This window comes from Cydia splendana, chromosome 8 (assembly GCF_910591565.1).
Source record: "Cydia splendana chromosome 8, ilCydSple1.2, whole genome shotgun sequence".
In the NCBI taxonomy this organism is placed as follows: domain Eukaryota; kingdom Metazoa; phylum Arthropoda; class Insecta; order Lepidoptera; family Tortricidae; genus Cydia; species Cydia splendana.
Window position 1 is genome coordinate 17,466,990 of NC_085967.1, and position 24,089 is coordinate 17,491,078.

The 24,089-nt window shown below is 36.5% G+C and overlaps 2 protein-coding genes across 3 annotated transcripts in view; both read left to right on the top strand.

Annotated features, from left to right (window-relative positions):
- Positions 1–610: 610 nt before the first annotated feature.
- LOC134793268 (uncharacterized) lies at positions 611–12,374 on the top strand. Of its 2 annotated transcripts, none has more exons than XM_063764833.1 (10): positions 611–980; positions 1,413–1,496; positions 2,413–2,484; positions 2,592–2,741; positions 3,721–3,867; positions 5,910–6,364; positions 6,966–7,359; positions 7,559–7,791; positions 8,487–8,553; positions 11,174–12,374. In XM_063764833.1, exons 1-10 carry the CDS (start codon positions 698–700, stop codon positions 12,304–12,306), a joined length of 3,018 nt encoding a protein of 1,005 aa, XP_063620903.1. In that variant the 5' UTR covers positions 611–697; the 3' UTR covers positions 12,307–12,374. The 2 variants fall into 2 exon arrangements, with proteins under 2 accessions (XP_063620903.1, XP_063620904.1); XM_063764834.1 differs by having other exon boundaries at positions 3,724–3,867.
- Positions 12,375–12,849: 475 nt separating this feature from the next.
- LOC134792937 (plectin-like) overlaps positions 12,850–24,089 on the top strand; it is a 55,769-nt gene continuing 44,529 nt past the window's right edge. The window contains exon 1 of the mRNA XM_063764408.1: positions 12,850–13,047. The gene's annotated coding sequence lies outside the window, so the exon portion shown is untranslated. The remainder of the gene's footprint in view (positions 13,048–24,089) is intronic.

Consider the following 24,089-nt stretch of genomic DNA (forward strand, 5'->3'; position numbering starts at 1 on the left):
TGGGTTAAATTAGGGGTCCTGGTGGCCACCTTTGAGAGCGTCTGCCAAGCACTTCCGGCAAAAAAAATACTGGCAGACTTCGCTTTTCTGTGTCTACATGTAAATTTGTAACTGCTGCCATTACTATTATTTCGGTATCAGATGGGTTAAATCAGCCCCCTTTTTTCGCACCGGAAGTGGCCTTCTTTTTCGTACTTTCGGCAAGTTTTTCGCCGTGGCAGACTATCGAATTCGGTCTTAGCATCACTTTTATGGGAAACCATTGTGCATTTCATCGTGGTATCAAGTCGGTTAGAAAATTTGCGGCCGGCTCTTCTACTACACAGGCAAAGTATAATAAATGTGGTTGGAAAGGAATATCAAACAAAATTTTACAAGTATTTAATTTACTACCTTTCACACTTCGTCTTCTTATGTTTTCATCACGGCTGTTAATCTACGTACAACGGAATGTGTACGATAGCGCCATGTTGCTTTTAGATGATACTGACAACTTGCCGCGCTCTGATTGGCCGATCGTCGCCTAAACGTCAGTTGTCAGTGGTTGTCGCCCATGTTTGTTGAAAACTTTGAACAGTTTAAATTATTTTCCATTGCAATAAAGTGTTGATCGAGTGAAGTTCTTGTACTTATCCTCTCCGCTTTATTTGTGATTCATCCATCACCCAGTTCTGCAAGCATTTATGCATTGTGCAAAATGTATTATCAGTGCTGTGTGTGTAAAACTCTGCGAAAGGACGCTTTTACTTTGTACCGTTTTCCTAGTACTGAGAAAAGACTCATTATGTGGTTGAAGTGTTTGGAAACAAATGGTTTTGGAAATATGTCGCCGGAGCAAGTTCGAAAAGCTTTTATTTGTGAGAAACACTTCGAACAGCGGTTTGTTTCGGCATCGACACGGCGTCTCAACGCGAAGGCTTATCCTTCGTTATTCAGTCAAGATGAGATTAACAGTGGGATCCCATCTCATGAAAATGCCGGTAAGTGTAGAAAATGATAAGAAGTGATATAATAAATCAGTCTAATCTAATTCGTATCATTTACGACCATAAAAGATAATGTCATAAACTTCTATGCAATTGATGACTCATGAATCACGGCATGGTGATTTTATTATGTGTAGGTAATACAAAGTGTTTGTTTATTCCTGTAATAAGAGCATATGTTTCTAGTAAGATAATTATTTCATGCGATCGATATTAATATCTTAACACTTGTGTGTTAATTTTAGCTTAGCATTTTTGTACTTCTTTGGGTAAAGATATCATTGGCAAGTGTTGCAGTCTTTTATTAATTATTTTATTTATATAGAAATTTCCCAATCCTAAAAAAACACCATGCAGAATTTGTAGATAAATAATACCACATTTCACTTTAGTTATTTAAAAATAATATTTTGTTATCAATTTTAGAAAACATGGATCCGCTGAAAGAACATGCATATGTTCGTAAATCACATGACGACCACACATACTGTCAACAAGTGCCTCAAAAAGGTTTGTTTAATTTTTCTGAAATGCATGATAGCCATGATAGATACTCAATTACATTTTAGGTGCAAATTAATGCCTTCTTATCAAAGACATTATTAATATTATTATGCACATATATATTTCATTAATGGTACTTAGATCTGCAAGCAATGTAAAGAATCAATTTCTTGTATTAAGGTCAGGCATGGCTAGTGTTTCCATGGGCAACATTTTTTTTTATAAAATATCACCACAAAAGTAAAAAAAAGTCAAAAGTATTTATTTGTCAAACATAAGTACAGGTCCCATATACATCACTGTAACACTATGTTGTGCCGTAAGGCATACAATTTTTCATTTATGGACTGTGACTGCATGCTGTGCGCAGTTACCATTAATTATCAAAATCATCTAACAAAAATTCACATACACTATAATTATATGTTATTAAATATTTATCATCCAAAATTATCATTTAAAAGTTAATTAAAATCTATTTATACATAATATGCTTTGTTATCTAAAAATTTAAATAACTTACTTTTGAAACTAATCATGTCATCTGTATTTCTTAGTTCAATAGGAATTTTATTAAAAAATTTGGCGCCATTTCAAATATACTTTTTCTAAATAACTCCGTTTTGGAAGGCAATTAATTTATTTTACCACTCTACCCTACCACAGTAATATTTCCAATAAGGAAACAAAACTGTCAGAGGAAGGACCTACATGCCTTACCAATATACGTACATTTTAATTACGCATGTATATAAGAAAAGCCAAAGTTATCCCATAGAAGTATTTCCGTAACTACCCATAACAAATTTGTAGCAATGTGCACTGTGTAGGTCCTTTGGAAGATATTTTATAATAATTATAAGCCCTTATTAACAATAATTTTCAACGGTTTTAATGTGTTTATTATGTATTTCTGTTTTAGCGTCTCCTGCCATTCCATCCACATCGGGGGTTAAATCAACCGCAGTGGGCCATACACCAAAACAGACTATGGGTAAGCTAAATAAATGAATATGACACTATTTCCTATGTATTTTAATATTATCACAAGTTATTAGTAAATCTTATAAAAAAAAATTAAAGTGCTATTTTATGTTACAGCCGTTTCTATAGCCACAGAACCTGTCCCGACAACTTCAGACATTGAAAAGGAGACCATGCCCGAACTATGCAGCAGCTTTATTACAGAACTTGTTGTAGCTGAGAAGGTTACAGCTTGTATTTCACCTAGTGTACAGTCACACAATGAAGGTTAGTGAATTCTTATCATTTTTACAAGCTTTTATTTACTTTCACCTGACCGTTGTCTGTGTGTAATCAAATCTTGCAAGTTAAATTTGATCCACTTACCGGTTTCCGATTGAGCTGAAATTTTACATACATATGTAAGTCGGGTGACAATGCAATATTATGGTGTCATCGAGGTGATCTGATGATGGAGACCGGAGGTGGCCATAGGAACTCCGTGATAAAACAACGAAACCTAATTGTGTTTGGGGTTCTTAGAATTGTCTCGATGAGTATTCGTTGCTTGTGGAAAAAAAAGTACAGTCGGCGATAAAAGCTTGTACCAAAAATGAAATTTTGGCCAAAAACTTATTTTGTGTTATTGTATGGCAGTGACAGTACATATAAAAGTACTTAATCATTTTTAAAGCAATGGCAATATTTTATGTTATTGTATGGCAATGACAGTGTTTACATAAAATAGTACTTAAACTTAATCATTTTTAAAGCAAAGGCAATATACCTATTCCCCACTATCATTTGAAACTTTATTACAATGTGATAGAGTTCAATTTTACATAATTTCTAACACTCTTATGCCCATTATAGGGTTATCTCACTCTGTCTTTCGCGTTATGAGTATGATGATAGTCACTGAGTAATGAAAAATAAAATCAAATAAATGTGTCATTCTATTTTAAGTGCTCAGAATCACGAAGTCTCTCTGTTCTAATAGGAGAAAAAAAGCCCCAAGGTTTATATATTCCTATTTCGTTACCATTTTCCATACTAAGTGTATGGAAATTTAATAATTTCAGAAGTCAATTTGTGTAACTAGTAATTTTAATGAAACTAAGTTTTACCTGTTCAGGTCTCGAAATTCTTGAATAACGATCATCATGTGTAAGTCTAACTAGAGTATGCCCCGTGCGAGCCTGCTAGAACTGAGGCATGATCCATATGTGTGAGACTGATTGTTTCATAATTGTTATTTCTGTTTCAGCAGTCTTTGTAACAACTGCTGAAGCTGCAATCAAACAATCAAATGCTGAAGAGCAGCAGATTTTGCCAGAAGCAAATATTCCAGAATGTGTTGCGGTTGAGGAGGTTACCTCTACCAATTCACCAAGGGAACAGTCTCAAGTTCAAAGTTAGTATTTACCTTGACAATATTTATATTTGATATTTTAGCCGCAATTTGTACATTGTAGTACAATTAAGTATAAAGTACCTGGGAGATTGAGTTTTGCTCGGAAAACATATAAAAACGCTTTACACACTAATTCAATCGTCCTAACTGGCATCCTAACTAAACAAATGGTTCTAGTTAGTGCAGTCAGAGTCTTACTAAACGCAGTTACAAAGAACCGTGTCCCGATTTGGGCCATGGTGCGTCCATTAATGAATCGCATACTAACGGATAGGGGTTTACGAGTACATTCACGGAAAAATAGTTTCATTGTTAATCAAAGTGGGCATATGATTATAGGCAACCCAACACTGGTGGCTTAATTGCCGTTTATGTCTGAAGATTCTTCAAGGATATTGTCAAATCTTATAAAATATGTCTCCCATTTCTGTTCATAGACGTTTTATTATTGTGTTAGATGCCTTGCATACTCTTATTACCAAATAATGGGCTAATTTGGTTAATTTTTTTTAATGAGTTTTTCGGAACTTATGTACGAAATATCATTTGATATTTGCCAGTCGCTTTTCGGTGAAGGAAAAACATCGTGAGGAAACCGGACTAATCCCAATAAGGCCTAGTTTCCCCTCTGGGTTGGAAGGTCAGATGGCAGTCACTTTCGTAAAAACTAGTGCCTACGTCAAATCATGGGATTAGTTGTCAAGTGGACCCCAGGCTCCCATGAGCCGTGGCAAAATGCCAGGATAACGCGAGGAAGAAGGAGAATGCGCTAATTTGGCCCGGTAGCAACGAAATCATACCGTATACCCAAAAGAAGGGGAGAGGGGAAATAGTCGGCTCCCCAGGTCTAATCTATGCTATATTTCTTCATTTTATTAGCAATAAGGGCAAGTTATATATCATTTTTGTATAATTTAGAGACGAGGAATTCATTTTTGAAATAATCGTTATACCTTTTCATACAAATAAACTGAATTTTGCACAAAAAATGAATATTATATGTATTTTTAGGACAATTTTGGCCTTTACAATCACAGTGTGGTGATTTATACTAAATAAAATATTGGACAATTTAGCTCATTTATTCCTCATTCTAAAAAGTATCACTTTATAATAGGCACTCATATATTTTTTGTGAATAATAATTTGTAGCGCGCGGCGGTAACGATTTCCATTTAAATTGAATTATGGCCAAAGTCAAACATTTTAAAATGTTAAAAAAAACTGAATCTGTCATTTGAAAAGTATGAATACAATGTTTCAATATTTTACAGATAAATTACATAGGCCAAGCAATAAGAAGGTATAGAGGGAAATGCTAGGAACACAATTTTTGACTCCGTAACTTTGTTTGGACTAGTTAGGAGGTGAACATATCAAAAGTCCCCGGCCGTAGCCCCGGTGCTGGGGGTAGAGGGGGAAAAGAAGGTCTCATTTTTCGGTTTTTCACTTATATCTTGGAAACTTTACGTCTTAGCGACATGACTACTAAGACAAACTAAAAGCTGATAATTCTTTTTACAAGTTTTATTAAGTCAAGTTTTTCGATATCTTAAATAGTTTTTGAGATATCCGCTCTTGAAAGTTTATTTTAAGGCTTTCAATTTTATCTTGATATCTACATTAGTGAAGCTGATAGGCCGTGTTTGGTATCATTTTCGTATAAATAGGGGGTGCTGGGTTTGGGGGGGGATGTCGCTAAGACGCAAAGTTTCCAAGATATTAGTGAAAAACCGAAAAATTAGACCTGCTTACCCCCCTCTTCCCCCCAGCACCGGGGCTACAGCCGGGGACTTTTGATATGTTCACCTCCCAACTAGTCTAAACAAAGTTACGGAGCCAAAAATTGTGTTCCTAGCATTTCGATATAGGCTATGCACTATATCTAATGAATAATGATATATAAGTTACTTCGGGACGCGACATGGCCCAGAACCCATACTATCCGGAATACGGTTCTTTACGATTTAGGAAGGATTTTGGATTAAGTGAGTGTCCACATAAAAATTTCCTAAATTAAATTAAATGCTTATATTTTTCAGGTGTTGTTGAAGTTAAAGTTCAAAGTGCGAAAAGGCCACAGAAGCAGAGGAAACGATTGATTGGGAAATTAATGAACCTGACACCAACGGGCCGAATGATATACGACGAATATAAAAAATCTAAACGTCAGGCAGATTTTTACCACAGGGCTAAGAGGGCCTTGAAATTCAACAAAGAGAAATCCTTTCAAGAATTGACAAAAGACATGAATCCGTATGCGAAAACTATTTTGAAAATGCAAATCAACCTTTGCAATAAAAATAAGAAAGGGCGTCGATTTTCATTGGAAGAAAAACTAATAGCACTGTCGATAATGAAACAAAGCCCTAAGTGCTATAGGTTCCTGCACAAAATTTTTATCCTGCCGTCGCGATCGACTCTAAATAAAATGGTTGCAGGACTTAAGATCGAGTCTGGGATTTGTCCTCAAGTATTTGAAGTAATAAGAAGAGAGGTATGTATCTACGTCATAAAATCTTAGGATCTACATTAAGTAATTGATAACTGAGTTAAACAATATCATGAAATCATAATTTTTAATAAAAAATACATTGCGAAGATTGTAAAAAAAAAACTAAAGCAAAAAAGGCATATTAAATTTGAACTTTCGTATTTTGATCACATATTAAAACAGTTAAGACCTGGTCTTACGCGAATTTATTGTGTAACCTTAATTTCCGACGTTTCGACACAGGTTTCAGTGGTCGTGGTCGCAGCTAACTGATGTCCTAGTAAAAAAAAATCGCGTTGGACCCGGTTTTAAATATATTTTAATAAAAGGAATATTGTTTTCATTTTGTTGAAAATTATAGAGTTTCATTGTAATAATTGTAATTTAAAAGGGACCTTGACCCGCGCTGTGAGTCATTCTTGGCTGTCCATCGAAATTGAACGCAGCAAGTGTGATAGGTACCTTTTCACTGGCGGTTTATTTAGTAGTTTCATATTGTGTTGAATTTTAGATTTATTAAGGGATCTTAGATATAATTTAGTTTTATTTATATATATACATTAGGTAAATGTTTTTAACGCTTATCTATGTATTTAAATTTCAGACCGAAAAATGGAGCTACAAAAAAAAACTGTGTTCAGTCATATTTGACGAAATGTCTTTAGAGGCTGGCTTGTCTTATGACAAAAACAAAGATAAAATTAATGGGTTAGTAGAGCTTGGCGAGAGAAAAAATGATTTCGCTGATCATGCCCTCGTGTTTATGTTGAGAGGAGCTGTCCACAAGTGGCAGCAGCCAATAGCCTTTTATTTTTGCCAAGGCGCTACTAAAGGCACAGAATTAAAAAGTATACTCGTGGATATTATCACAGCGGTTGTAGGATGCGGGTTAAAGCCGATATCCCTTATTTGCGACCAAGGGTCAGCTTTCCAAGCGGCTCTAAATTGCCTGAAGGCTGACACAGCGCGTGACCAATTACTGACAAATCAGGAACCAGGTTAGTAGTACTTATAGGTTTAATAACACTTTGAATTGATGTATGTTAAATAATTCTTCAAGGCTTAATTTTTTTTTACCATAGCGCGGGGCAGATCATTGCAAAGCCATCGTAAAACAGTTGTAACTCGAAAATAGAATAAGATATTTCAAAGGTGTGATATTTGAAGTGTTTTTTTAATTTTCTGTGTTTTTTTTAGATGGCACAGTAACAATAAACGAAGTCAAACTGATGGTTATATTCGACCCTCCTCATCTTATTAAAGGATTGAGAAATAATTTTTTGAATAAAGACATTTCCTTTGAAGGAAAATTATCCACATGGAGAGACATCGTGGATGTATACGAAACGGACTGCAATAATATGGAAACAAGAATGCTGCATAAGTTAAATGACCAGCATGTGATACCTGAAAAAATTAAAAAGATGAAGGTTGGTGCCGATTTTTACTAAGACTGCGCAGAGCGTCAAGTGACGCCCTCATTAGGGGGTTTGTGTTTTCTAATAAACCAATTAATTTCTGTATAAATAAGTATATATTAATAGTGTTGTCCTACTTATCCCACAATAATTAATCTGTGATATAGTTTTATATGTTACTTACTTTTGACTTCATCACTTGAACGGAAAAAAGTGGCCACCATTTGCCATTTAGATGATGTAGCAAAATAAAGCTATGAGACAATAATGATTATAATGAACAAAAGTTGGTGAAATCAATAGGGCTACAATTTTAATATATATACTTACACTTACTGGATTATAGACAAATGGATTGGTTTATTAGAAAACACAATAATGAGGGCGTCACTGACTCACTTGACAGTCGATACCCTCTCAATGTGTGAAATCTAGTATAACTAAAGATTTTCTTATACAATCAACTAGCATATGCTTTACCTATGTACTGTAGTAAATGGTTCCGTCCTTATAATCAGCCTATAGATGCATTGAGAATGTTATGACCAGTTGGAATATTTTAATGATTTTATATCCTAATACTCAAGTAATTTATACTGCATTCACATTGCTGCATTTTATCCGCTAAAATATAGTTTGGTTATTGGTATTTTAATATATTAACGATATATTACATATTGAGTACTGAAATATATATTTCTTTTCAGGTCAAGAACTGTGTAAAAGTATTTAGTTACACACTGTCTTCGGCTCTATCTTACACAGCCAACTTCTGTAAGTAATTATTTTTTCTCCTTTTCACTAACATAAATAGTTAGGTACCCATTTGTAGAATGCATGAGTAAAAAGATAGTTATACTGGGTGTGGCCTGTAACATGAGCAAATAATTAAAACATAGACTCTACTCCTTAAACGGTGACACTTTTGTTCAACAACTTTTAAAAATTATGAAGTATTTTGACTCCCTATTTTTCATACAAAATAAATATTATCTTCAATGGACGCCATCGCCGCGCCATATCATTGTGATAGACGTTGCTTGTCACGCCTTAAACATAACAAAATTCGCAATACATTGCGTCTTAGAATAAACTTTAAAGTGTATTAGAAATCAAACCACAAGTTATTTTTTAAAGTCGCTGAACAAATGTTGGTCAGTATGAGGAGTACAGCCTACAGTTTAATTTTTTGCTCATATTACAGGCCACACCCGGTATATAGGTACATATCTAGATTAATATCCGGTAGACCGAGAAGACTCAGAACACGAATCCCTACTTATATTATATGCGAAAATATTTGTCTGTCTGCAGGGCCGGATTAAGCATGTCGGGGCCCCTAGGCAGTGCAAGGCTCGGGGCCCCCTTACAGTCAATTCTGCATACAGCATGTTCAGTTACAGGGAAAAAAGTTTGCGTTTTTAATTGCAATCTTCAGCCGAGCCGATCCGAGTCTAGTCAGAACGATGTCTTTTTCGCACTTATTGCTTGGACATAAAGCTTTTTTCTAACACCGACCATAAGACAAAACGCCGAGCCACATTATTAGGAGCTACATGGTAATAAAGAATTTCCATATGTTAAAATTATTAGTGTTAGACCAAGATAAGTCTGCAACGATTTTGATAGCACACGCAGTGCAAGTGTTATTTTAAACGTCAAACTTCTATGAAATTCATCATCTTCCCCGCGTTATCCCGGCATTTTTGCCACGGCTCATGGAAGCCTTGGGTCCGCTTGGCAACTAATCCCGAGTGCGTAGGCACTAGTTTTTACGAAAGCGACTGCCATCTGACCTTCCAACCCAGAGGGTGAACTAGGCCTTATTGGGATTAGTCCGGTTTCCTCACGATGTTTTCCTTCACCGAAAAGCGACTAGTAAATATCAGATGATATTTCGTACATAAGTTCCGAAAAACTCATTGGTACGAGCCGGGGTTCGAACCCGCAACCTCCGGATTGAAAGTCGCACGCTCTTACCGCTAGGCCACCAGCGCTTCAAACTTCTATGAAATTATAACGTATAAATAACACTTGCACTGCGTATCTTATCTAAATCATTGCAGACTTTTCTTGGTCTAACTGTATTCATTCACCAGTCAAGCTATAACATGTAGATAGAGGGCCAACCAAAAAACTTAGCAAAAACGCGAGCGCAGCGAGCGCAAAATTTTTTTACAATATCGCAAATTGTGAAAGCCTGTTAAAAGGCCAGGCCGGGTACCGATCTTCACCTGGGCCTAAAAGTCCGAAGTGCCCCAGTGAGGCGAGCTTTCATGCGAACTCAAAGCCGTTCAGGCTTCGGGATAAGTAGTTGAGCACAGACACGAACCAAATTCCATTGTATTAAAAAGCGAGACCGCTGGCCGAGCTAGCCGCAGCGAGGCCAAAGGCTAAGCTGAAGTAGAGGAGATGAGAAACACATACCAATGGTAAAATGAGGTAAAAGTGAGGCTGAAGTAAAGGTAGAGCTCAGCAATCTCCGCATTGCTCGACAAGCCCGAAGCGTTTTTTTAGCGAAGTGAGCTTTCATGTGAGGCAAAAGGCCAAGCTACTGAAATAAATGTTGATATTTCTTAAAAAGCGACGCCGAAGGCCGAGATGTAAGGAAGGAGCGCTCTAACATGAACCAATCGTCGAAATAGGTCACTTTTGTGACGTATTTTTACATACATACATTTTGTATGGACCGTCACTAAACTGACACCCAAAATTCGTATGAAAAACTGGGGACACTTTTTTTCTTTGTTTTAATCAATAGTCCTCGTGATTCTGAGTCGATATAACCCAGAAGTTGTTCGAAAAAAAGTAAATGTTAACATTTTTTCAGAAAACCTTTACAACAGGGCCCCGTTTCTCAAAAGCTTGTAACTTGTAATACAAGCGGATGTCACTTTTTGACAGCTTTTGTTAGAAAGGGACTTCCACTTGTATTACAAGTTACGCTTTTAAGTTAAGCTTTTGAGAAACGGGCCCCAGGTACGCATATGCCCCGCAAACTGTAACGTATTGCTTCCATTTTATTACAGTTTCATTAAATTAAAGAATGGATCGAAAAAAAGACAATAACAAAGCATACTCATTATTAATAAGAACAAAAAATTTACGCGTGAATTATGACCCTATGAAACATTTTTTTTTTGTGATGGTGCGCTCTGAGCCGCCGGGGCCCCCTAGCCGAGGCGGGGCCCCTAGGCAGTTGCCTACTTTGACTTAGGGTTAATCCGGCCCTGTCTGTCTGTTGCTATAAAGTGCTGCAGGGAATGAAATAAAATTTATGAAGATAGAACAATAGGTATAGATAGTGAATACTATTGATGATAAAGTACCTACTTGAACTTCACAAATCTATTATGCATAAAATAAACAAATATGGTCATTTTCTTATTTTTAGCTCACTATGCGGACGGCAGACCTGTGAGTGAAACATTAAGAAACACTGCTGAAACAGTTTTGTTCTTTGATAAATTGTTTGATAGCATCAACGGATCAGCAACCTATTCACAAAAGAAAGGAAAAGAGCTACGCTGTGCAGTGACAGAAAAATCTAAGCACCATGAATTTTGGCCGGAGAGCATCGAGAAACTGGAAAAAATTAAATATGTAGATTCCAAGGGAAATCCGAAATCCGTGCCTTCCTTAAAAAACTTTATTGCCACGGTAAAAACATTCATGAAGCTGTGGCAGTTTTTTAAGAGCAAAAATATGACAATAATGCGCCCAAGGTTCTTCAATTCAGATCCAATTGAAAACTTCTTTGGCCAAGTCAGGGCCTATAATTATAGGAACAACGACCCCAACTGCCACAGTTTCAAGAACACCTTTAAATCATTATTGATTACTAGAATGATAAAGTTTCATGGTGACGCTTATAATTGTGAGGATGACTCGGCAGACCAAATAATTAATTTAAAATCATTATTTGAAGATAGTGAAACTGCTAGGGTCGAGCCGGGTCATCCCAAAGTAGGAGATGTAGAAGATACTGTAGAAGAGGCCCAACGGGAGCAACCAAATGTTCTCCATTCGCGAGCGTACACTGCTGGATGGGTGGTAACAAAAACAATGCAGAAATATAATAATCAATGTGACAGTTGCAGAAAAAGCCTTACTACTAAAGAAGGCGCAATCCACAAATGGATTCATCAAAGAGAGTATGATGCCGCCACGAAACGCCTTACTTACCCATCCAGAGGTGCTGTTCGGTGTTTCGGTACAATTATTAAAGAAACAAACGGATTCTTGGAACACCGAGCCCATGAATTAAATCTGACGGCCAAAATTATGGAAAAAATTTTGTTCAACAATCCATTTAGTTTCTTTAAATGTACCACACACCGTGAAATTTTGTCATATTTTATTTCCGTGACAGTAAAGTTCTCGATTACAAATTGGTGCAATAACATTAATAAAATATTAAAAGGAACGGATATTGTGCGGATAAAAAACCGCACTTTGCCTGCGATGCAGCAGAAAGCTTTTTTAAAATATAAGAAAAGACTGAGGAATAAATCGTTTAATAAATAAAATTGTGTTTTATTTAAATTATTGCGACAAGTGTAGTTCCCGGCATTTAAATTGAACACTGACTCAATTTTACTGTATAAGTCGGTGTTCAATTTAAATGCCGGGAACTATATCAATTATAAGTATTAATTTCCTAAGGAGGAGGGGGAGGGGGGGCTGGTCACGCAAGGTTGGCTGTATACGTTACGTCCTTTGCTACGCATCAATTCAAAATTTAAAAAAAAGAAACGTCATACATGACTAGGAGTACAGATAAAATATACTTGTCTAACGTACATAGTCTTTGTTCCCGAGTTGGCGGTCTGATCTCTTTGTAGTCTGTGGTTTTCATTATAAAAAGCAATTCTGTGAAAGTTGTGGTGGGAGTGTGTTCAGTGGTGTGGTAGTGACGGAATAAACAATGCAGCTAAATTAAATGTCTTTGCTATGTTGGTGCACATGCAAGTCGCACAAAATTTAATGATTGAAAGTTGAATGTGCGAGTGTCCTTGCCTTACGTCAAACTTGTATCTTATCTGTGCAAGCGTTGGTTGGTTCGATGCGTCTGGTAGTTACGGCTTGATTTTATCTTCAATTTTTAAGTTTTTCCGTGTTTTTGTATTAAATTGGACGTATAAGTGATCAAACATTATAATAATTTAGCGGTTACTTTTGTTCCTTAAGTTACTATTGTGATTTTTCCAGTTTTACTGACTTTACATCAGGAAAAGCACCACACACATCGATTTTGGGAGTTAACAGGTATGTAATAATCGTAATCCTTAATTTTATGGCTATTGTTATCTATAAGTATTATAAAAATAATATAAAGAACTCACTAATCAATATCTTCCAAGTTGTATTAAAACTACATAGTCACATTTATAAATTCTGTTATTTTTTTATTACCATCAATAATAACTTCAAAAGTGCCTATGAGGTTTCAGTTTAGCCACAGGATGGCTGATTTATTCAAACCACAGTAATTAGATGTACATTTCCGTCATCATGTATATCTATAATAATTTGAATTCATATGCTGAATTAGCCATTTAAGGACAACTACGGAATTAATATAGCAGTAGTTTATATGGTAGTCAAATTGTGGTATTTTTAATTCAATCAGTAGCTGAATTGTTGATAAATATGCTCCATAAATAATAAATAAATAGGTTCAATTACAAAGCGCATGCCAGACAGGTGCTGCATGAAGTGGCTCATGTTATTTGTAGGAATGAATATTATGGTTTGTATGGTAACTAATTAATAATGAAAAAATTAAGATTTGAAGGGAAACTTATGGTTTATGATTATAACACCGTAAAAACGCAGTAAGATGTATGTATTATAGGTACTTTTAAAACACCTTATACCTTTAATTACATAAACCAACAACAATACAACATTTGGTTCTCCGAAGCAGATAATTTTATAATTAAATGGTTAGCCACTAAATGGTTGATTTCTGTTCCTAGTATTGATTGGTTGTTATTTCATCAAACCAGCTAGCTCCTACCCACCTAATTGCCCAGCTGTTTTTGTTACAGTCCACTTAGACTGTCTCGCACCAATTGCTTCATGCAATTTATTATTTGATGTCTAAACTATGTTTCTAATTAGATTATGTAATGTTTTTTTTTTCATACATTTGTCCAACCAATCAAGAGACATGCAACTAAAGAGGGTGCACTTCCTTTGATTGAAGATAGTGCTAATTAAATGCGAGTGCAACTATTTGCTACATGGCATACACATACATCTCATGGTTTTCAAACCTCAGAAATTGTCAGTATTATCGGTACATGTAATGAAAACTTGCCAGTTAACTAGAAAGTTTTAATTAATTGAGATTAATTATAGTTACATTTGTTGTATGTACTTTTATATGATTTATGTAGGTATTTAAAAATAACTAGGTACATATTATTACCACTAAATATAATGCTGATCTAAAAAAAACACTAAATTAAGCACATCTTTCTGTTCTAACCCTTCGAGTACCAGTTACAGATACCTAATGTAAAAAAAACCTCTAATTCCTAGGGTTATTAGCTTTTCATACATTTTGTATAAAATTCCTTGCACAATATCATGTGTGACTAAGAGGTAAATTTTAAGAAAATTTAATTGCTGGGTAGGTTGTAGATTATTTTGTAAAACAGCATCTGTTCTAATTACCGATATGTCACGTTAGCACGCCTAGCTGCATTTTATTCACAGACCACGAGAAATTCCTTATCTCGCAGAAAGCATAATTCACCAAGTTATTATTATTATGCCCGAGTTAGATTTCCGCGTCGCGTGTGCCTAGGGGAGCTAGATGACGCAACGCGTTTATTTTAGGCGGCATTAAACTTATTTCGTCCATAACTGCTAGCACGGTATTCCAACTACCTTCCTAGCAAGCATTCAACCTAGATAACCAGCATAAGATTGACCGCAATCTGTAGCAGCTACGCGTGATTAGAGCTCTGTTTTATACTGGTCCGTCCCAGCATTCTTAGCGATAGAAATGCATGCGCGCTGAAATGCGAACTGCCTTTTAACGGCTTCGACGGTTAAATTTGATTTACGGTCTTATTAATTGTTTCCTTTAATTGTCACGTGCCGTTAAGAATTACGAAATGTAACGGCGATTTTTGTTCCGTGTGTGTAATGCTTGCTCTGCTTACGAGTTTAGTCTCGGCAAGACAATATGATTGACGAAATAAGAAATGCAACAAGACACAATATTTAAACTCCTGTATTTAGGTCTCGTCGAGAATAAACTCAGCTTTAGGTGGTAGGACAAACAATAGAATACTTGGTAGGACCTCTGTATCTGTATCTTTCGTTTTCCGTCAGTTGTTAGTGTTTTTTGCCGATTGCATCCTAGAAGAGTTAGAGTTCGCTCGGTTATAGATACAAGAATTCAAGTAGACGCAGGAGTTGTTCAAAAACCTTCCAACTTAGCAGGAAAACTAGACTTTATTAGGCTGCACAGAATATTTATATAACGATAATTTTTCTTTCAACTTCCTGTGTGTTTGCTTCCTCTAACTTAGGCCCACTTGCACCATTCTACTAACCCGAAGCAGTGGGGAGACACTCCTGACTTTGGTCGAACTCGGCTCCGTTCGCCTCAGCATTGCTCCGAGCAATTATTAGGGTTGGCACCACTTGACTTCCTTGTGCGTGCACGACCATAGATAAGATAATCACTAGAATTTTGACAACCCTAAATAGCCGAAAGGGATAGTGCTATATATTAGAAAGGAATAGCATGATTTGACCCTGAATCGCTGTCAAACTTCGGGTTTGTAGGAAGTGTCCTTTCTGTACGGTAGTACTATTATTTCTTCTGTGCCCGAAGTTAACCGGTTAAACCTGGAGTTACCATGGTTACCAGTACAATTTGACACTAGGTTAACGGTTTAACCACTTAACCCCGGGTCATTGGGATGGTGCAAGTGGGCCTTAGGGGCTGTCCATAAATTACGTCACCCCCTTCCCCCTAACATCATCCAAAAATCATGCTTCGAATGACCCCGTTTCCTCCTACGTCATGCTACCATCATCCGATGCCCAGAATTATGAATAGCCCCTTACAGTTTAAAGACATTAATTCATAGATTCCGATCTCTAAAACTAGGCAAGCAAGTAACCGGGTCAAAATATGGCCGGGTCTATCTTTCATAAGTTTCATAACGCAGCCGGTGAACGCTGCCCGTGACGATTTCAATTTGCGTTCACTTTGTTTACATCAGTTTCAGTGCAACACCGGCTTAATTGGCCGTGTAGCTTGTAACGTCTTACAGCGTGGTTTCATTCAATGTTTTTTTGGTCTCCAGGCAACAGATGACTTGACCGTATTTATCTACCTAAATGGAGTGCAACTCTTTTGTTTACATTTGTTTGAAATTAATTATACATCAGTCAAGTGAGTAGGTACGATGTAGGCAAACAAGACTTGTTTGATTTTGATGGACTATATTTATTATATTTGTGATCGGTCTATTCCATATATTATTTATTTCAGAAGCTAACTGATGAACTTCATGTGATCATGACTTCGGAACTCACAAACTATGAGTTTTGCTCGACATTCCAAACATGAGTTTATGATTTTAAAATGATGATTGAATCCGTATATCCTAACTTTTCAAATCCATACACGTTACCGACCGTTTTATAGACCACTTATTGCTGTCTTAGTAATGCAATTGGGCAATTAAAATCGTATCGTATAATGATAGGACCCACAGTTAAGAGAACAGCAATCTGAAAAAGCAACAACGTTTGACCTCCGAGCTTATGCCACATATATTATTTCTCACAAATTACAGGGTGACTTTAGGAACATAAGATGTCGCGTGCGACGTTACACGCAACATTAGATGCCGCGACAGCCTACCTCTGACGTAAGACGTGATGCAAATACTGAAGACTGCGGCAATTGCGACTTGATCGTGGAAATTATGTATTTAACTGACCACAAAATCCTGACTCGTCTGCATCGGCATTTCCGCGTTAATGTGTTAGTCAGATTTTTTATCGGTACGGAAGTTTATTACATTCTTGATGTGCTTGACACGCTTAAATCTACGAGTTGGTTTTTACAATTAGCAAGTGATAAATCTCGTCCTATGATGGGATATTGTACTTTATACCAATGAGACCTCCGTAATATAGGGAAAGTCCCAAAGCATAACAACTTTATTCGAGGTACTTTCGATCTTCACAACTTGTTCAAACTTTAAATATAACAAGTCACGCTCGCGCCTTGGGTGACACTGACAGTCTTTCGAACAATACCTTTCTTGAGTGTCTTTGTTTCTCAGTTTGGTCTAATTTGCTCTTAGTGGTCGTGTAAGTTCATTGTATTTTAATTGCTTATTTTGTTTTAGGCAATTGCTCTATATAAACCTAGCTTTAACATGGCACATTTACCAAATTAAGTCATTTGTGGTGATATTTTCGTAAACAATCTTTTTATCTACATGTATGAGGTCGTTTTGTTTCCAAGTAAATTTGCATTGATCTTTGTCATTTAAATGGCTTTACCTTGTTCTTTAACACTTAAAAGTTAATTGCCCACCAATGTCGACTACTATCTTAAAGAAACTTTTATCTTATATTTGAAAAAAAAAAAACGAATTGTACGCAATCGTTTCCGAACGTTACCTATTATTTTTAATCTCGTGACTACGCTTTCATTTCACCCCATTTTCATTGTTCTCTGTAACATTTAGAAGCTTTATTAGCTCCTAAAGCTTTATGATGTATTCATTGTTCGTTCACCTTTACCAGGAAGTGAGCATTAACCTTTATCGCAACCTTTCCTTGCGAACCTGTGCGGGGTTATTAAGCTAGGTTGACCTGGATTCATGTTTCACTAACACGTTCCTTCGCCTTCCGCTTGTACGCACAACACAGACGTATAAACACTATTTAGATATCTCGATTCTGTTAACATTTTGCTCCTGAGCCTCTACCATCAGTTTTGACATTGACATAACGCTCACGTCTACGTAATTTACTTTCTGTACATCTCGCTTGCACTTATATGCGAGTACGAGCGAGATGCATAGAAAGTAAGTTACGTAGACGTGAGCGTATATGTCAATGTAAAAACTGATGGTAGACGTACTGGTATGCAGAACACGAGGTATATTTACGCCAGCTACCCTACCTTTACCATTACGTAAGAGGCATGTATATAACTAAAAGAGACAACTATTTATATAAATAACCTTAAATAGTATGTGGTGATGAGTAAGATTTTTCAACGGTCTCGAATATATACTGTCTTAAATTCTTAACGGTGAGTGTATTTTTTTTTCGCTTGTAGTTCAGTATTGACGCTATGAGCGGTTTTTCGTGCCTATATTTTATGTGACCTATAAAGGGTTGGCAATTTGCTTACCAGATGGACCTTACGCTTAAAATTCCTCAGCATTGTGGTACTTCTGTGGACCACCTCGAAACTCCATAAAATAAAGTGGTATATTAAGGCTTACTAGCGTGCTAATTTATCTACACCAAATATTTCTTGTACGCCGGCGCTTCAGTAACACTGTAAGTAAAAATAACGGTCCGAATAACTGGATTAGAAGCGAAGAGAGCCATAAAACAGCAATATCCAAAGTAACGTGTATCCGATCAGATATGGTTATTACATCGCAGACTCTGTGCTACTGCATTCGATAAATTGTAGAGGGTAACGGTTTACATAGGTCCTTGACGTCAGACTGTGACATTCACGAAATAAGGTAAGGACAGGGGGTCGATTCGACAGTTTTTCAGAACACTACAAAACTGGTGATGTCAAAGCGGCAAAGCCGAATTATCAGTTTTGCTGTGTTTAAACATAAAAGAAAATATTAATTGCTTGATAGGCGGGGTCAAATAACTATGTGGGCGGATTGTCCAATGCACCATCAACGTTAAATAAGGTGGCTACTGCCTCCCATAAAGTTTGCACTTTTGTACAAGCAATTTTTAATTAACTATACTAACATTGACAGATGGCACACCGGGTGCAAGTGGCCGAAAATGTTTATCCGACAAAAATATGCAGCTCAACTACCTTACCATAGGTTTAAACCATAACACGTCATTACACATCGGTAACTCGTGGCATTTAGGTAGCACTTAAAAGATTAGTGATGAGCACACATCGGTAACTCGTGGCATTTAGGTAGCAGGCACAGACTAGTGATGTGACAATGTTCTTCCTATACGAGTCGAGAAAAAAAAAACACTAAAAAACGGAAATTAATTAAACTAATCTTTTAAGTGCTACCTAAATGCCACGAGTTACCGATGTATACACATCATATATCTGTTTTCTTCTTCTTCATCGAGTTATCCCGGCATTTTGCCACGGCTCATGGGAGCCTGGGGTCCGCTTGACAACTAATCCCAAGAACTGACGTAGGCACTAGTTTTTACGAAAGCGACTGTCAATGTCTTCTGATCTTCCAACCCAGAGGGGAAACTAGGCCTTATTGGGATTAGTCCGGTTTCCTGCATGAAGACAACCAAACGACAACACATATATCTGTATCGTATTCATCGGAATGGAACAATTGCATTAATGATTAAATCCTAACACGATTAGTGATGACTGATGAGTTCACAAACAGATAGACACGTCAAATGTATTAAACCCTTTTTTGCGTGCAGGGTTAAAACAAAGTCGAATACAGTTCAAGGTCAACATTTGGGGTAATGATAATATCATCCGTCGTGAACGAATTGCGTGAATAGTCTTTTATTGATTATACATTACGAGCGAGTAAACAGTTTATTAATATCGTCAAATGGGGAAGCCCAGTCGGGGAAATACAAAAGATCGCAGCCCTAGCAATACTTTTGTTTACTTAGTATGTTGATTTGATAGATACATTAGATAGGTACATACATATTTAGTCCTTGCCCAGTGACTATATAGAGACGAAGTGTCACCACATTTATCGACACAAAAGAGTGCAGAGGTAAGTAACATTTCCGACCAATTGACCAATGTCGTTGCGTCCTGCTGAATTCATCGCTCTTATGCTATGGACATAGACATCTAACTAACATAACTAGTAGTTCGCCCCGAACTGAGAACTCGCAGTTAACCAAAAATTATTATAGAGCGATTGACTTTATTGCACCTACTTAGGTATCGTATAGTGCGTCATAAAATAGTAGATAATAAATGAGAGCACCACTTTCTACGTAACTGTCACATTTTTGACGTAAAATGCTTACACATGGCAACAATTTAGTATGGACATTTTTGAGTTCCATTTATTCAATTTCTACTATTTCATGTCGCACTATAGGCTGCAATGGATCAAAAATCGCCTGGATTTATTGCAAGGTCTGTGGAGCCCGTGACTGATAGATTTAAGCAAAGAGTAGTATGTATAATATATAGGACAAAGAGAGCCCTCTCGTGGAACTTTGCATCCATTTTGAAGTGCCATCTGTAATTCTTAACCAGAAATATCAACGTCAATATCAGGGGGGACCGGCATAAATTTGACAAAGTTGTTTTTTATGACAATCGCCTCCATGGCAACGATGTCCATAAATAATCTGTTCTAACAGATGTTTTTTTGTTTGATCCATGCCTTAGATACACGACTTTTAAGAGCCCTTCAACGTGCACACTAGCGCCACAGCTAAATAATCGTGGTTATTTAAATTTAACGAAATATATTGAAAAAAGGGGGCCGCTACGTACTGTATTGTGTATTTAAGTACCTTTTGAATACATCAAACTAGTTTTTGTGTTGCTGGTTTCGTCGATCTAGGAACTCAAAACAAAAACGGCCGTTTTAACCTTGGACGCATAGATTGACGAATCCAGCAACATAAAAAGTAGTCTGAGGTATTCAAAAGGTACTTAAATACACAATACAGTACGTAGCGGCCCCCTTTTTTCAATATCTTTCGTTAAATTTAAATAATCACGATTATTTAGCTGTGGCGCTAGTGTGCACGTTGAAGGGCTCTTAAGACGTTCTGACGAATTAAGTGAAGCCATATTAAAAAAAAGTTTAGCGTTAAGTAATATAGATGTCGCTATTTTTTCGAATAAAGTGCTTTATATACGACTGTCCCTCCCCTAGATTTAAGTCATCATAGAAATCATAGAGATTAAAATAAACTGTATCTGTGCTAAGCCGAAATATTTCCTGTCAAATACCTATATTATGTTTATATTATTTTATTTTTATCTTGCAAATTATTTCAAAAAGGTAAATTTAAAAACTATATTATAAAAGTGCAAACCGAGCACTTTCATTTGATACTAAATTCGACCATGTTTTTTGCAAATGAAATGACCAGAATAGACTAGGCCTCTCACACACAGCTTTTTGGCCTTCTAAGCTTTTCTACCTCAATAATCCCTTAATCGAGCCTGCTCATAATTTAATCACTAAAATATAATGCCCTCAACTACACGTTTACCCAATTTCATTTAAATTAGAACTTTACTTAAGTTCTTGAGTATCAAACTATCTTCTGACAGTTCAGCTTAAAAACATCGAAATGCCGGGACGTGCCGCTAGCCAGCCGCGTGATCCAAGTCGAATGTAAGAACTTCGCTTCGCTCGCTCGATTAAAAGGAGTATTATATCTCCGTGACTACAGTACAAAGAACGTGAGGTTGCAGACCGCGAGATTTAATTCAAAACGTCTTGATAACCTTGTCGTAGTTAGCATTTAAGTTTCGTTTCGCAAATTGGCCAAGAAACGGTAGTTTCAATCAAGTATTGTTATTTAATTCTGGCTTGACGAGCATTTTTAAGACCTGTCTAGCGTTTCTACTGCACGTATAAACATATTTTTCTCAAAAATGGACGGCAAAGTCGACTTTGCCGTTTAAAAAATAGGTTGCGAAGCGCGTAGTTTATGGTCAGTCAAAAATTAAAAAGTTAAAAACATTGCAGTCTCGATTTTGGGACTGCAATGTTGCATACAAATTCCATTATTTGTCGAGTTCCAAACTTTTTAAAAGTTGAAATGGCCATATCAAATGAAGGCACAGGCCCATTAAACAGCCAAACAGATGATTAGTACCGCGACTATTTAGCTGTCTCAAATAGGTTGGCGTATTTTCGGCAGAAAAATACACTTCTATTTTTTTATTAAAAAAATAAAAAGGCGGCAAAGCTAATTTTTCAATTGTTTCTACTTTTTTCTGTGAAAATATATACGTAAGAAAGTTGCTTTTGTAAAATATTTCTATGATATTTATATTTCTTGCACCATTTTTGAGAAAAGCACTATATATGACTCGGCTGGAAGGCTACTTGCTGGCTTCGGATTCAATTAAACGGACTCCCAAGGTCGTCCGTTTAAAACGAATCCTCAGCCTGCAAGTAGCTACTTCCGAGCCTCGACAATAATGTACTATTTTTAACATGTTCTCTCTTACCTAAATGTTAAAACATACGCCGTACAAGGAAGTCTTTATAGCAGTAGATAATTACATACACCCAAATAGAAACAGTATCTGTTTAGCTTTACACGCAGATAAAACAATCCGTCAATACTTAAACTTCTTAATGGTACGCAATGGCTCTCGATTCTTAAGTAATGGACTGCTTTTCTTTAGCAATTGGTTAAAGATTCTGCCATCTGTGCTCATTAAATATTCTATCTGAATCTTTCTTATAGTATGCTGATTGCTGCTCAACAAGCATACGGCTATAATTAAATTTAATGGTTGTTACATATTCTCGTAGTGTTTAGGTGTTAATAACACCCTTTGTTATTAGTTATTAACCGCACTGTGTTACTTTTGGCACAATCACATTGGTTCGTTTGCCGCGTGCAAACAATATCGGTTGCCTGGCAACGTCATAATTGGTGTAATTTAATTACACCATTAGTTGCGATCTTCTAGAATCCGCTTTGAAAGTAGTCTGCCTGTCTGTTATCTCTTCACGTACAAATCGCTGAGAGAGTCTTTGGGCAGGACATAGGAAAGTTTTTGTCCTCATTCCACGCAGACGGAAGCAGTCAGAAGCATAATATTTAAACAAAATATGTAAAGTTGAAGCACATTTTCAGCTGAACTGCTCCAAATATCTATAAGTAAAATAAAATTCCGCCGTGGCCTACCTCTACAAACCCGCGAAGATGGAAATAGTTTGTTGTTAATGTTGTGCGACGCGACAGCGCGTCGTTGGAGCGGCGGCTATGCGCGGAACGCGGAGTTAGGCGACGCTAAAATTAGCGGCCGTCCTTTGTGCACATGCACATGGAATCTTTCGTCGGTTCCTGGAACACCTATGCTACTACTAAAGGACTAAATATTCCACAGCTCATAAACTTAAGAATCATCCTGATCTATGTAAAAGTGACGTGTCGTGCTGTCTGCATGGATTTGATGCTATAGACACCTACATATATGAAATTTTGAAGTGAATGAAAAAGGCACTAAAGTTTTTTTTCCATTACAATGTAGAACTTATAGGGTAGAAACCAATAAAAAATACATTTGAGTTTTGCTGGTATACGTATATAGTTATTAAAACGCATTCAATCTTTTGTTATAATTGCTTTAATGTGTTTATAATGTTATAGCTGTCAGGGGATTAAAAGCTTGTATAGTGTACACTGTACAGGTTAGTAAACTTAGGTATTATTAGGGCATAAAATACCAAATATTCACACTTGTATGCATTTTATATTGCGGTTTTTATATTTACGGATATTTCAATAAGCTTTTAGTCGGGTTTATGATACCAATTTACTGTAGAAAGTAGTCAGGATCCTGTTTGTTATGTGTAAAGCACCGATTATTAAACGAAAATCACATTCGCTTACATTTTCACGTAATAACTATACTATGGACAAGCCAGACGGCGACGGCCAAAAGCTTGTAAAGTTGAGTACGGAACTTTCTACAAGGCTCGCCGTGTAGGTTTATTAAAGCCTTATCTCTTGATTAATCATAAGATACGATAAAGTTCATAGTTTATAGGTACTCGTATTTAGTAGGCTTATAATAGTTAAATCACAATAACCTCTAACACAATTGCTATCGGCATTGAAAGTTACTATTCATTAATTTGTCTGCTTACTACTAATGCGCGTCTAAAATAGTAAAATTATATCAGACAATAGGTGTTAGTAATAGTTGGTAATAGGCAGTAAATGTGAACAAATATATCTCGAAACATCTCCGCGGCATACCTATTCGGTGTTCGGTGTGATTTATACTGGGACATACAGTATTCGATATATCAACTAGAAAATAAACAATCGTGAGTCAGGCCCGAGCTAAACGCGAGGCGTTCGTTACTGTCTGAAAT